This window comes from Eurytemora carolleeae, unplaced genomic scaffold, assembly GCF_000591075.1.
Source record: "Eurytemora carolleeae unplaced genomic scaffold, Eaff_2.0 scaffold119, whole genome shotgun sequence".
NCBI classification, from domain to species: domain Eukaryota; kingdom Metazoa; phylum Arthropoda; class Copepoda; order Calanoida; family Temoridae; genus Eurytemora; species Eurytemora carolleeae.
Genome location: NW_019396072.1, coordinates 421,037 through 435,989, shown reverse-complemented (window position 1 = coordinate 435,989; position 14,953 = coordinate 421,037). Strand labels below are relative to the sequence as shown.

At 32.8% G+C, this 14,953-nt stretch overlaps 1 protein-coding gene across 1 annotated transcript; it reads left to right on the top strand.

Moving 5' to 3' along the window:
- Positions 1-33: 33 nt before the first annotated feature.
- On the top strand, positions 34-14,152 carry LOC111712917 (ELKS/Rab6-interacting/CAST family member 1; the record flags this gene model as incomplete). The annotated part of the gene is given in 11 exon segments (XM_023487677.1): positions 34-108; positions 230-1,370; positions 1,977-2,108; positions 3,364-3,499; positions 4,293-4,391; positions 4,617-4,665; positions 8,217-8,385; positions 9,479-9,630; positions 9,883-11,245; positions 11,397-11,591; positions 13,889-14,152. Coding segments are annotated over 11 exon segments (3,651 nt in total), but the record flags the coding sequence as incomplete, so codon positions are not given.
- Positions 14,153-14,953: the final 801 nt, after the last annotated feature.

Below are 14,953 nucleotides of genomic sequence, written 5' to 3'. Positions count from 1 at the left end.
TAATATATATTTAAAATTAATGTTTTCTTAAAGATGAGAGCTGAGAAAGCAGAGAAATCACTGGCAGAGAAAATGGATAAAATCGACTTTTTACAGAAACATTTCAAGGTGAATTATAACAGCTTATTTTTGAAAAATTTGTTAAAGTTCCGAAAATTTTAAAACCAAAAATTTTTTATATTGCATTTAATACTTTAATTTGAACAAAACAGTAAACCTTGTTATTCAGGAATCGGATACGAAGAACAAGAAGATGATTGCAACACTGAAAGATGAATTTAAAGCAAAAGATCGGGATTTCAAGAAGAACGAATCTGAACTGATTCGCGCAAAGGAAAAGATGTCTGCCCTTGAAGAAAAAATAACCACAATGAAATCTGACTTCAAAGCCAAGGAAGCTAAAACACAGGAAGTCCAGGACAATAAAACCCAGATTTTCGAGGAAAAAATAAACGATCTGCGAACCCGATTAAAGTCCAAAGATGATGACTACAACGAACTTTCCAAATCCTTGAAAATGGAAAAAAATGAAAATGAGTTAAAATGTCAGGAAATTGAATCCTTGATGAAGATAAAGGAAGAGCAAAGTCTTGAACTCCAATTAACAAAGAATAATCATATTCAGTATCTGAAGGAACTAGATCGGGAGGTCCAGCTCAAGGAGGAGAAGTTTACAGAGCATATTTCAACCTTGAACCAAACCGTGTGTTGTAAGGACGTAAAGCTGAGAGAATATCAGGAGAAGCTAGAACTATCTCAGGCTGATGGTATTCAACTAAACTCTCAACTAAAAATATTAAATTCTCAACTGGAAGAACTGGAGGCCAATAAACTTGAATTAAACTCTAAAATTGAGAGTTTGGTTTCTGTTATTTCGGAGAGAAATGAAACCATTTCCAACCTTGGAGAAAATATCGAACATAAAACTAAGGAAATTGCTGTAAGAGATAAAAATCTTGAAGATGCCGAGGAAAAGAATAAAAATCTGAAAAACGAGGTTTCCCGTCTTAAGGTTGAATTGGCAGTGGAGAAGGAAAATCATATCAAGAATATAAATGAGAAAGATGAAACTATCATGAACCGAGACAACAAGATATCAGAGCTAACGGAGTCCTTAAACCAGGCCCAGGATACAATCTCTAAACAAACCATAGATATTGAACAACTGAATGCTACCCTCCAGTCTAAAGATGCTTGTATTGCCAGTTTGGAACAAAATATTTCTGATTTGAAAACTAACCTTCAGGAGACTATTGATAAATACAACCTGGAGATATCTGATCGACGAACAGAAATCCAAGATCTGAAATTGAAAATCTCAAATTTAGAAAAGGATAAATTGAACCTGAACTCAACTATCACTGAACTAGGTAAATCTTAATTATTAGTATTTATTTAAACATTTTAGTTTTCCTATCGAGCTTGGGCCATTTTTCGTCTTGAGTCTTTGCCACAAACTCTGATTTCCTAATCCCTTTATCTAAAAACCTTTGATTTTTCAAGCTTAGGTTATATGAACTAACAGAGTTCATAGTTTGATGCATTTAAGGTCTGTGACATGGGTAGCAAAGAGGGATTTGAAAATCAGAGTTTGTGGCAAAGATTTCTTTCCATTTTGGTTTAGCATTTTTCGAGGATCAAAAAAAGAGAACTTATATTTTTAAACAGTTTAACAACTTCGGATACATCAAAAGAATTTATAAATGTCGTATTCTAAACTTACTGATTATTGATGCTGCAGATATTTAGTTTTCTAATTAAATAATCATATTGAGCTATTTAAAAAATTGTCAAGACTACATTTTATAAATTATTTCGATGTACCCAAAGTTCTGGATTAAACTGATGTATTTCAATATTACTAATATCTAATGACAGATGAATAATTTTTTTATATTCCATCAATAAAAGTATTGAGGCATATCTCTATTTGATTTTTTTAAAGAAAATCATTAGATTTGTTTGTGAATTTTTAGAGAAACTGGTTCAAGAGTTGAGAGAAAGATTAGAATCCCTTGAACTAGAATTAAAGGAACGAACGAAAGAGTTTGAAGATAAAGAATCTGAATTAAACTGGGTTTATCAACAGAAACTAGAACATGCTTCAGGTACTCACGCTAGATTTATTCAACAAACAAATATCTGAAAGACACAGAGTTTGTTTTTTGAGGTGTATGCATTTCCGTAGATTTGAATTTACGAAATCAAAAAAACAAAAACAAAACCTACATGAAATAATATTTTCAGTTGAACTTCACACATTTGGGATTTTGGAACTCCACTTAGAAAAACAGTTATTTTAAAAATGATTTTTACGTTTGATTCTTAAATCAAATAATGATTTTATTCTACATTGTATTTTACAACTTTAAAAATTGGACAAATGTAATGTACTGCTATATAATATGCAAACAAAGAGAATAGAGAAGAATTTACTAGAAAAAAGTGGAAAACGGCCATTTTGTTGTACTGTTTCCATACTGCAGGTGTACTTCACACATTTGTGCTATATAACTTTTTGGGCCCTGGAGCATCATTATATAGAAAAGTTTTCTTGAAAATTATTTGATTTTCTCTAAATCAATTCTCTGACTTTTACATTTTAATGTTTAATAAAATTATGATTTTTATTCACCTATAGCGAATACACATAATTAAAGTTATTAACAATTTCATAAAACAAAGAAATTGGAATGGATATGTCCATTGTCCAGGGATCATACTGTATTAGTGTAATGTACTGCGTATAGTTTGTGAACATTTAAATGAATTGTACACATTGGACTCCCTTTCAGGCTGAAAGGGACTGACAAAATTCATACCGAGGGATTGTTTAAATTCCACTCTAATATATTCTATTCTCTTTGTATGTAAACAATTACAAGAAATGTACAAAGTGAACTCATTTTCAGATCAATTAAAAGTTATATAAAGGGACTAAACATTCATACCGAGGGACATTCTTATTTTTCCTCTCTATGTCTTCTCTTCTCTGTGTTCGCTAGAAATAAGAAAGATTGTATAGAATGTATAATAATTAGATCATGCATTGAATAGAGAAAATGGGTTTCACACTGCTTTTCCGGGTGCAATGTAGTTTAAGCTTTCTAAATATTCTATTAATAAAAGATGTAGAAATATTTGAGGAAGCCCAGCTCTTTAATTTTCCAGAACATTCCCTTTAATAAACTTTCCTATGAGTACAATTGCGTTTTGATCAATGGTCAATTATCATCTTTGAAAAAAAGACTTATGCATTTCATACCTTTTACAATAAACCTAGAGTACCAAGCGTTTTTACATTAAATAACGATAATGATCATCTTTTTTGTATTCGCATATCTAGCAAGGTGATTGGCTCAGGAGAGACCCAGGAGAAGGTTGAGATCTTGAAGGAGCAGGAGGAGAAGATGACCAAGCTACAACTAGATCTTTTATCTGCAATCAAGAGCGGAGAGGAGAAAGATCTGGAGATTTTTAAGAAAGGCGATGATATTCGGTAAAAGCATTGAGTTTTTGCTACAAACTCAAATTTTCTAACCCCTATATCTTTGCAACCTGATGGTTTAAACCTTTGATATTTCTACTTGATCTAATATAATTTATAGTTTGAAATATTAAAGTCTACAACATCGGGTTCAAAGATATCAGGATAGGAAAATCAGAGTATGTGGCACACACCGGACTAACCAGAGTGAGCAGCATTCTGTTTCTTCGATTTGAAATCAAACGTGTTTTGGTCTATAATTCAATAATCATTAACTTTACGGATTTGTTTATATTATACATTTTAATTCAAAATGCATACGCTAACAAAAGCGTATTTAAGAAAAAGGCTAAAAAGTATGCTTAATGGGTCAAATTGGGATCAAAAGTCACTGGAATATTGACAGAACCGTTAAATCCACGTGGGCAGCATCTCAATTCCTTTTATACAGTAAAATGGTTTAAATAAACATATTAAAATAACACCCAAAATCCTAATTGTTTAGCATAAACTCCAAAAAATAAAAGTGTTAATGAACGACAAGATCAGCTATTTTAGAAACATGGTATACAATCTTTGTTTTCTAAAAAATGATAAAGATGTTGAATATTTAGAAGTTTTTATTCGAAAAATACATATTAGAGTTAAAAATTTTAGTTTCTCCGTCAAGGTGAATCAAGGTAAACTACAATTTTTGAAATCTCCGAAAATCAAACAAATCTTGAGCCTTTACTCTGTTTTTATGAATATTCTAACAATCTTATTGTAAGCCAAGAGAACGTTTAAAACAGAACTAAATGTTTAGTAAGCTAGAGAGTAACCTGGAGGTCTCATTATCTGCAATATCTACCAAGGATAAGGAGTTACAACACAAACATGCAGAACTTGAAACCTTAAACTCTAGGCAACCATGGAGAAAAAAATCTTTTTTATTGATACAAGCGTTGAGGTGGAATTTTAGAACTCAGGGGGGAGAATAAAGTAGTCAATTGGGACAATAAAGTGGTTTAAGATTTAAAACCAGCATTATTGTCCCGGCTTAAAACTTCCCGGGTTTGAAGAAATGTGGTCACTGGGGAAATAAAAAACATTTTTTTCTTTTGAAATATTTTTCCTGGATGGATTGTAGACTGCAGAGAACCTGCCAGGATCTTAATATTCAAGAAAACAAGTTAAAGGTATTTATCGAAAACTGCATTTGTATTATTTTTGTCACACTTTTGTACGTCCTCATTAATTCTTATTAGTGCGTTCCACTGGTTCCAAGAGAACTTAATAGTGGTTCCGGAACCAATTTAGTGCGTCATGACAAAAAATTAGTGATTGTAATGAAATTGTAAGAAAAGTATATATATAAAAGTATTACTAGAAAAAGCATAGTATTTATAAATATACAACGAATATATTATATATATAATATATATATTGATGTAAACAAATATCAGTAATTAAGTTATTATATATACAAACATTAACCAACTGTAAACACGATATGTTTTGATTTGATAAATTGTTAAAGACAGAATATCCCAACACAATATCCCAGCAAGTTCCCAATACATTAACACAATATTCCCAATAGCTTCCCAACACAATATCCCCATTAGTTTCCCAACACAATATCCACAATAGCTTCCAAAAACAATATCCCCAATATCAATTCCCAACAAAATATCACCAATAGCTTCCCAACACAATATCCACAATAGCTTCCAAAAACAATATCCCCAATATCAATTCCCAACAAAATATCACCAATAGCTTCCCAACACATTATCGCCAATATATTCCCAACACAATATCCCCAATAGCAATTCCCAACAAAATATCACCAGTAGCTTCCCATCACAATAACACAATATCCCCAATATATTCCCAACACAATATCCCCAATAGCAACTTCTTAACTTAATATCCCCAATAGCAACAAAATATCACCAATAGCTTCCCAACACATTATCCCCAATATATTCCCAACACAATATCCCCAATAGCAACTTTCCAACACAATATCTACAATAGCAACTTCCCAACTTAATATCCCGAATACCAACTTCCCAACACAATATCCCCAATAGAGACTTTCCCACACAATATTCCCATGAGCAACTTCCCAAACAAACATCCCCAATAGCAACTTCCCAACACAATATTCCCATTAAAAACTTTCCCACACAATATTCCCAAGAGCAACTTCCAAAAAAACATTCCCAATAGCAACTTCCCAACATAATATCCCAAATAGCTTCCCAACACAATATCCTCAACAGCAACTTCCCAACACAATTAATATCCCAAAAGCAACATAATTCCCCCGACAGCAGTTGTCACCAAAACTTTATAAAAATACGATGAGAACCAGAAAACTCTGGAATAGGAAGACGGCTTTTAGACTCAATTTATGACTCTCAATATAGTTCAATGAACATGAGACACAACGGGTTTCCTGTGTAAAAAGACCTCATTAATTTGATAAGTGATTTAATAAGTTTCAACTGAAACTACAGTGCGTTCTAATGAATTATGCAAATGCTTAATTTTACTCTGAAATTGAAAAAAGGGGTCTTAAAGATTTGCAATAATAAAGTAAAAAGTGTGTAAAATTACACTTTTACTCACTTTGTAATATTTTTTGGCAGAAAACTATCTTTCAATGATTTTATATATTTCCTTGAATTATCATTATTTCTTATAAATTTAGTGTACCATTGAATTATGCAATTGGCCTGTATCTTGCTCCTTGTTTGCAAATATTAACGCAAAACTTTGTCATTTTCAAATAGCAATTGTAAAATGCATTAAAATAAAGTTTAGATTTTAAAAAAATGTATTTATGGGTTCAAAAACCCTGTTTTATTTTGAAAATCGTAAAAATAGCAAAAATAATTTTTTAGATGCCACCCTTTCTTCTGTACAAGCTTAATCAAGGTTGAATCCATTGAGGCTGTTTGCTTGAGGCTTTTGGAGGTTGGGATATCCTTTGGAGCCTCTTGTATGACCTTTTAAAGGGTTTCCTTGGACCCAAAATGTCTTTAATGTCTTGTAAATTTTGTGTTTCAAGATCGCCAGAAGGATTTCTATAGGGTTGAGATCAGCCAGATTTTGAGGCCCAGTCATCTGGCCTCCCCTCAACCTTCATAACTTTATTCTGTCAATGGTGCACTATGATACATGAATTGGGGATATATCCTGCCAAATAAATGGACTATGATACATGAATCTATATCCTGCCAAAAAACTAGGAACTTCAGTTTTACTGGATTTGTTGATCAAACCAGGGAGAGAAATTAGCCTCCAAGAGGTCAAAATAGGCCTTCAAGTTAATTTTAAATCCTTCTGGTATTATTGTTGGTTCAACCAAGTTGTCTTTGATGATTAATGCTAAAAATTGAACTCCTTCTTATCCCTGTTGGGCCTATTTTTCATCTTGGCACCTTGTTCATTTGGAATCTCCCGGGTTGCCCTAAAAGGTGAAAATTATTTTTGAAAAGTCAGTTTTCAGGTTCTCCTGATCCCATTCAATACGGTCGTTGATGATGACTGTCCTACAGGGGGCTCTTAGGGGACTGACAAACCTACCCATTGTTTTCAGAACTCTACAACTACCCATTTTAGGGGTTACAGCCACCCCTGTTGCTTCAAAAAGTGATTTTAGGGTGTTATGGGGATTTTATTGTCATTTCCCTTTAGAGTTTGAGGATATCGCAACCTTTCCCAGTTTTAAACCCCCATTTAGGATACCTTTTCTATTCTACAACACCTACATTTAAATATCCTAGAATTATACAGGGATCCAGCATTAAAATATTTGTAATCCATAAAGTATCTTATCCCTATCTATCTCAGATGAACTCATACAGAGTTATTTTCATTAGTAGAAAGATATCTTTTCTTTCCCAATATCTATGAAAAGAGATCAATTGCATCATTCTGTGCTACAGTAACGATAGTATAAATAATAAAAAATAATATTAATTCCTTTCTGACCTCTAAACCAAAATAATTTCAACTTAAAACCTGTAAACAAAAGTACAATATTAGTTGACACATGTTTTGTAAAAAACACTTTTATCCAAAGGAATTGAGTCTTTGCCACAAATTCAGTTTTTGTAAAGCTAATATCTTTGCAACCTTATGATGTAAACAATTGATATTTCAAACTTACATTATTTTATCTAATAGCATTCATAGTTTAAAATATTAAAGGTCTACGACATTGGGTTGCAATGATATTGAAATTTGAAAATCAGAGTTTGTGGCAACAACTCAATTCCAAAGAACCTGAATGATCACAAAAATCATTTTAAATTTTAATTCAACATTTGCATTAAATCAGTGAAACGCACTGTATTTGCTTTCTGACAGCATAAAGTACCAAAAGTATTGCTACAATGTCGTCTTCCAAGGCGATAGTTTTCTGCTTCTCTCTATATTTTATTTTAAGATAAAAATATGAACTGAAAATAGAAATTACACAAGAAATCTGGGCGCAAAGCGTTCTCAATTTCTGATTTGTGCTTGTGTATAATATATAAAAATGCATAATGCAAATTCCATACATTTATTCGAATACTAAACTGATCTCTATCAAATATCCCTGGTTGCTAGTCCTAATATAAATTCTAAATTTTGTATTATTAAAGAAACAAATTTTAATCTGAAATTTTCCTAAAATAAAATAAATTCTTATAAATCGGAACACTCCCTTTATACTAGATCTATTATCCAGGAGCGAACCCTGGAGTTGGAGTGTGTAACCAAGGACCTGGAGAACCTGCAGGAAGAAGGGTCCAGGAAGGAGAAGGAGTTGAACAACCTTCACACCATGCTACAGGAGGCGGAGAGGGTTAATACAGAGAAGACAATATCTCTTACTAAACTAGAATCTGAGTTGTCAGGTACCACCACTGTGAACTAGATAGCATGAGAAGGTCAAATTTAGGCGATATTATTGGTATAAGAAAGGGAAATTAATTAGGTTACATTTTAACATTCTAAAATATTTGTTCTTCTCAATAGCTCTCAAATTAGAGAAGTTAAAGAGTGTTGAAAAAAAACTTTTTTCACTCACAGCCTCAATTATCGCTTAATGTCGTCTTCCTAATCCAGAGTTTTCTGGTTTTCACTGTATTGGTAAACTTAAGGAAACCTGGAGGGTTTAAAGGATTGACTGGTATTGAATATATTCTATCTATCTACAGAGCTCAAATTAGATTTTCTTAGTATTATACACACTTACTTGATTGTATATATATATATATATATATATATATATATATATATGAATATTGGATAAAAATATTTGTATTTTCATCAAGGGATATATTATTCTTATACCTTCTACCTATAAATCCTAGTCAAATTCGTTCCCATAAGTTTAAACTATTAATTGTTTTAATAATATGATGCGTCTAGATTAAAGACTTAAGAATGTAAACGCAATAACGATGAAAGAAACGTTAAACACAAGCATTTAAAACACAAAACTTTGAATATTAAAAACAAAAAAGCAATTTTTTTTGCTACAATATACAATCCTTTTTGATTAAAAACAATGTTGTGGAAGATATCAGTTCTCCTGACACAAGCAAAGATGAAAAGTAAAATTGTAAATCTTGTTAACTTGAGAGAAATCACTTCTTTTTATATTTATTTTCTAGTAGAATGTTCCTAAATTACAGGGTTGTCTTAAGAGAATAAAAATACTGATTTGCTTGAGAAAAACACCATGAAACTGCACTGTTGTGTTATTAACACAGAACAACTTTATAACATTTTTTATTCTAAAAGTAGCTGACACTGAGATAACTTACCTAACTGGAATCTTCTCATTAATAATTGCTACCTTCTACATTACCCAAATATCGTAAAAATCCTAACTTTAAATTTTGTCAGCAAACCCTAAATTGTATGTGCCTTATGCCTTATAAGTTATTTAATCCTGTGTATGTACAAGTGTTAGATTGATATATTATCCTAATCCTTTGTCAGGGTTAAAGAGAGAGGTTGAAATATCCCAACGTGAAACTGAGGACCGAAGTATGCAGTTGAAGGAGACTATGGAGAAACTTAAAACTGTCCGAGGCACTCTACAGGACGCAACAGAGGTTAATACATACAAGGCCAAGGAACTTAAAGAAAAGGTAAAAATATTTTATATATAGACTAAATTAAATATTCGCAGACACGTTTTTAAAATTAGAAATAGTTTTTTTATATTCACTTACCAAATATATTTAGAGACCACCCTCTCAGAATAAGTTGTTTTAAGAGTTTTAACTTATATTAGAAATACTACAAAACTTAAACGAAATAAAAATTAAACTTTTCCGTAGTTGGGATTGCATTGTATTGTATTGTATTCTCCTAAACATTAAAGAAATTAAATCTTTCAGGAAATGGAGTTAAAACGCTTAGGAGAAACTCTCAAAGCTTCTCAGGAGGAGAACGAGGAAAGAAAGAAATTACTTGAGGTGAAAGAGAAACTTCTAGAGGAAACCTTGAAGAATCTGGAGATTTCTGACAAGGATTCACAAGAGAAAGCAAATAAACTGGAGGAGAAAGCTGTTGAGCTGGAGAGATTGAAGGAGAGACTTGAGAAGGCTCACGGTGACATCAAAACCCGAGATGCAGAGATCGATCAAAAAGAAGGTTCCATCAGAGGACTGCAAACTGAAATCAAGATTGCAAAAGAGGAAATAACAGCAAAGACATCACTTTTAATGAATAAATCTGAAGAACTGGAGAGGATTAGTTTAAAACTACAGAAAACTAACGAGGAGTTGACCCAGGTGACAGAGGATCTTCAGGTGAAGAATCATGATTTCGAGAATAAGGTTGAGGAGTTAAAGATTAAAGAAGAGGAACTGTATCATCTCCAACAGCTTCTGGATTCTGCAGAACAGTATAATAAACAGAAAGAAGAAGAATTATCTGAGAGGTCGGAGCAGCTTAAAGGTATAACTGAGGAGTTAAACAGGACAAATCTGAACCTGAAGGAGAGGGAGGTTATATTGAAATCCCTGCAACTAGAGCTAGATATGATCAAAGCTAAACTTAACGATGCACAGTCAGAGAACAGTTCTAAAGAAGGAAACATTGTTAAGACAAAGGAAGAATTGAATCATTTCAAAACTAAACTATCAGAAGCAGAGCAGGAGATATTGGAGAAGGAAAAACTGTTAAAGGATCAGGAAAATCTTCTCAGTGAGTCTAAATTATCCTTAGAAGAGGCCCATAAAGAAATCAAGAGAAAAGACACTCAACTTCAACTACGAATTGAGGAGTTAAACACGATCAAATTAAACTATGACAATGCTAGAGAAGAAATATCAAGGAAAGAGTTGGATATACAAGATCGAGATGAAAAATTGATCCTAATAGGACAGCAGCTCATACAAGCACAAGAGGAGAACTCTAGTAAAGAAGAAACTCTTCAAGAAAAAGAAAAAATGTTAAGTGTAACACAAGATCAACTCCATTCAGCTAAAACCGACCTGGTGGCAAAAGAAACCCAGCTAAAATCTCTCGAGGAAGAATTGGAGAAAAGAAACCAAGAGATCCAAGAGGTTCAGGATGAACTTGAGAGAACAACTAAGGAGTTTGAGAAAACCGAAGAGGAACTGGAGAAGTTGAGAGAGGAGAAGGATAGTATCCAGGTAGCAGATGGAGCTCCGGGTCTTAATAAATGCGAAAAGGATGGGTGTACAATGTGTCCGTATATTTCTCCAGCTGTTGAAGCGAAATCAACAGTCACAGGTAAATCAAGGTTTATCAATCGTTTGGAAAATTTAGTTACATCATCAGCCTAAATTTGTAAGAATCCTACAATTAAGAAAATATTCAATTATTATTCTTATGATATTTTCATGATATTTTTCAATTTACCAAATTTGCAAAATCTATTAAGGCCAGTCTGTTCGAATCAACTGTCACGTGGACTGCAACACCCGACATCTTGTTTATCTAATCACGTGCACAAAATGCAAGAAACAGCTGGTAGGGCACACACAGCGCAGCTTATCAGAAGCTTTCTCAGAGCATCTTAACATTGTTAACAACAGGATCACAAACCAACCGACCGGTCGACATTTCACTCTTCCAGGTAGGTTTATTCTGCAAGATTCTTTATTTAAGAAAAAGATGACAGTATTTCATTGCTTATGAACAATAGCTTACACTTATTACATTTTATAAAAATTCACCAGATAAAGAGATAAATTTGAATTTAACTGATTTTAGTTCGTATAAATATTGATGATTATTTGATTTTGTTTGAGATGTTAAACAAAAATAATAAGTGATAAGGTAGAGAGGGCATGACAGGAATCCCCCCAACCCCCATCACGTTTCCCAGATATATTAATTACTGTTATTTGCACCTTTTTGATTAGATTTTGCCCTAGGACAAATTTCATTAGAAACACTAACTCCAAAGGCAGTCTCTGCAGCATGTATAAAAATATTATTTCCAATAATGCCGTTAACTTTCAGGGGAAAATATGAATTTTACTTTGCATTGTAGTTTTTGATGTAGAACCTGCCAAAAAGCATTTTTATCCACTCCTCTTTCATGTCCTTAATCTTCTTTATGATAGAATATTCTTCAAAAAACTGCAACAATAATTTGTTCCCAGGGCACAGGTGGCTGATCATCGCGGATTTTTCATATTGGTGGATTTGCTATTTTATAAGATGTTTAAAAAGTCTAAATTTATAGTGGACAACCTTTAGGGTATAAATTAAGAAAGGTGGGAAAGGAAGCATTTTATTGGATAGAGTTTTTTTTAATCCCAGAAATGATTGGGAAGTTGAAGTCAAACACAACTTAAACCCGTAATTTGGTATACATCATGAATGGGGTTGTATGTATCCATGGTCTAAGGGGGGGGGGGGTAAAAAATCGGCGCAGCATGAACTATATAAGTGGAGGGAGACGCAGTTTCTTTCTGAGAAAAAATCAATATCATTGGAGTACTTTCGGACACTCTGCAACCCTTCTGCAACGCTATATCATATCTATTCACATCGAATTCTTAATTCTATTTTTTCTTTAACCCTGCGCCTGAAAAGATAAAATGTGTTAAGATATTTCAGGGGATATTAGTTCCAAACCTAACACTTGTTAGTTTTGGAACTAATGTCCCCTGTATTTATTGATTTAGGAAAATTTGTTTCATAAGTGATTTTTGTTTTCTCTCTCTGATCGCCTTTTCGATCTCAAACCTTTGGAAGATATGCCCGTCACAGGAACATGTGTTTATTGACATCCAGATTTTAATGGGAAACCTCTAGGCTATTATTGGAGACTTTCAGTTTATAATCGAGATCTTAAGCCTCCGATGAAAATATAGAGGCCTCCGATTAAAAAAGGTTGTTTCCAGAAAAAAAAATCTGGGGGTCTCCCATACAGAAAGGAAACAAAGAGGTAAAGCTTACCTCAGATGTACACAACCGACCTCCCTTTTCATTAATTAATAGAGTGTCGGTTGTGTAGATTACGATATGTTTACGTACACTTGTATATCGAGTGATCGTATTTCTTAGAGGGATTTTATGGAATTGATAAATTTTTAGATTTTCTTTCTTTATATAAAGAGATTTCGAGGATGTTGATTGCAAAACTTTGACAATTTTCAAATATCTCCATGTTAACACCCCCAAGAAATACGATCACTCTATATACAAGTGTACAGTGTTAGATACGTAAACATATCGAGATGCACACAACCGACCACTCTTTTGATTAATTAGTTGTTGTGTACATCTGAGTTAAGCTTTGCCTTTTAGTTTCCTTTCTCTATGACGTCTCCAATGAGAAAGAGTGATTTCAAGAAAGAATACAGGGGGGTTTTAGATGAAACACCAGTGAATATCCGATGAAAACCTTTGGGTTTTGGGAGTCGCTACTCGCCCTTGAGTCTTGCCAATTTAGTACTCCAATGATGATCATTTCTCCGAAGCAACCCTCTTATCTCTACCTTTAGAGTCTCAATTAGTTAAAGTAGAGCTAAAAAGCTATGTAATGAATGTTTATGATCAATTTGTATCGCCCAGGCTCAACATTTTATAACTCTAACTTCAATGTTCAGAAAATATTATCAAACTAATTGGATGTACAACGTATATTGACGTACAGGGTGTCTAACGAAAAATGACAGCTGAGAAACGTTAGGAAGGTCGTCTTTGTTATCGTTTGCGGCATTCAATCGTCAACCTGCTTTTACATGTATGATTCTCGTAACAAAATTTACAAAATTCCACTTGTCTTGATTTTCCAAAATGTAATCTATCTTTTTGTGCTTTCAATGTTACCAGAGACATTGAGAATTTCGTTTAGATTTTAGTTTATCAAATAACATCTATGTACATTGTACATTATGTATTTATTGTTGTATTCAGGACATAATCCCGGGCATATGAGCATCATACCCATTGAGAAGGTGTTTAACAAGAGCAAGGACAGTTTAAAGCAGAGAGAGAGCGAATGGATCAAGGAGTTTGGAACCCTGGTTCCAAGAGGGATGAATATCAAACCTTAAATGGATGGATTGGGATAAATTATAATCAAAACAATTGCAACACGATAAAAAGAAAAATATGTTGATAATAATCAGGACTATCCTAGATAGAAATTAAATCAAATAAATTTTCCAGAGGTGTTAAGCTAATTTTATCTTATAAAGTGAATAATGATGCAAAACTATGAAATACCAAAGGAACAAAATATTATAAATCAAAATTAGATTTTATTAATCTACAGGGTGTCGCAAATCATATTAGATCGTTTATAGCTCTTAATTGCGATTTTCGGCTTCAATATGAAAAATAAAAAAGATGAATCATTTTAAAAAATTCTATAAGGCAAATATAAAAGTGTGTATGCAGAAAATGCTACGTAGGTTTTCGAGTATTATGTGCGTATTTTGGAGTTAAAGCTTGGAGACAATCCAATATATAATGGGACGCTCTTTATATTATAAATTCGGTAATGAAATATGTCTTCTTCCATGTAGTACAGTGTGACCAGTAAAAATGTGGAATAGGAAGACTAGAATCAAGTTATGATTAAAATTATTCATTGGACATGAAATGAAGCAATTTTGCAGTGCATGCAGGTGGATTTAATTTAAATAGTTTATATTCAAGCTATACTGGTGTAACTATTTGCTTAAATACAACATTAAGCACATAGAAGAATGCTTCAATGTCGTCTTTCTATTCCCCAGGTTTATGGGCTCTGCAGTTTATTTATCATCTTATTTTAGATTGGTATGATTATCCATTTGTTCATGTATAATCATGAAATAAAAAGTATATTAATTATATATGTGGTGTAACTAATATTTAATAAACTTGATTCGTCGAGAATTCCTTTTTATTCAGAAGGGAATCCTACGATAACTAAATTTTCTTCTGCAATAACCATTGTGGTTCAAGTTATCTCTGATACAGGGTGTCCCAAAA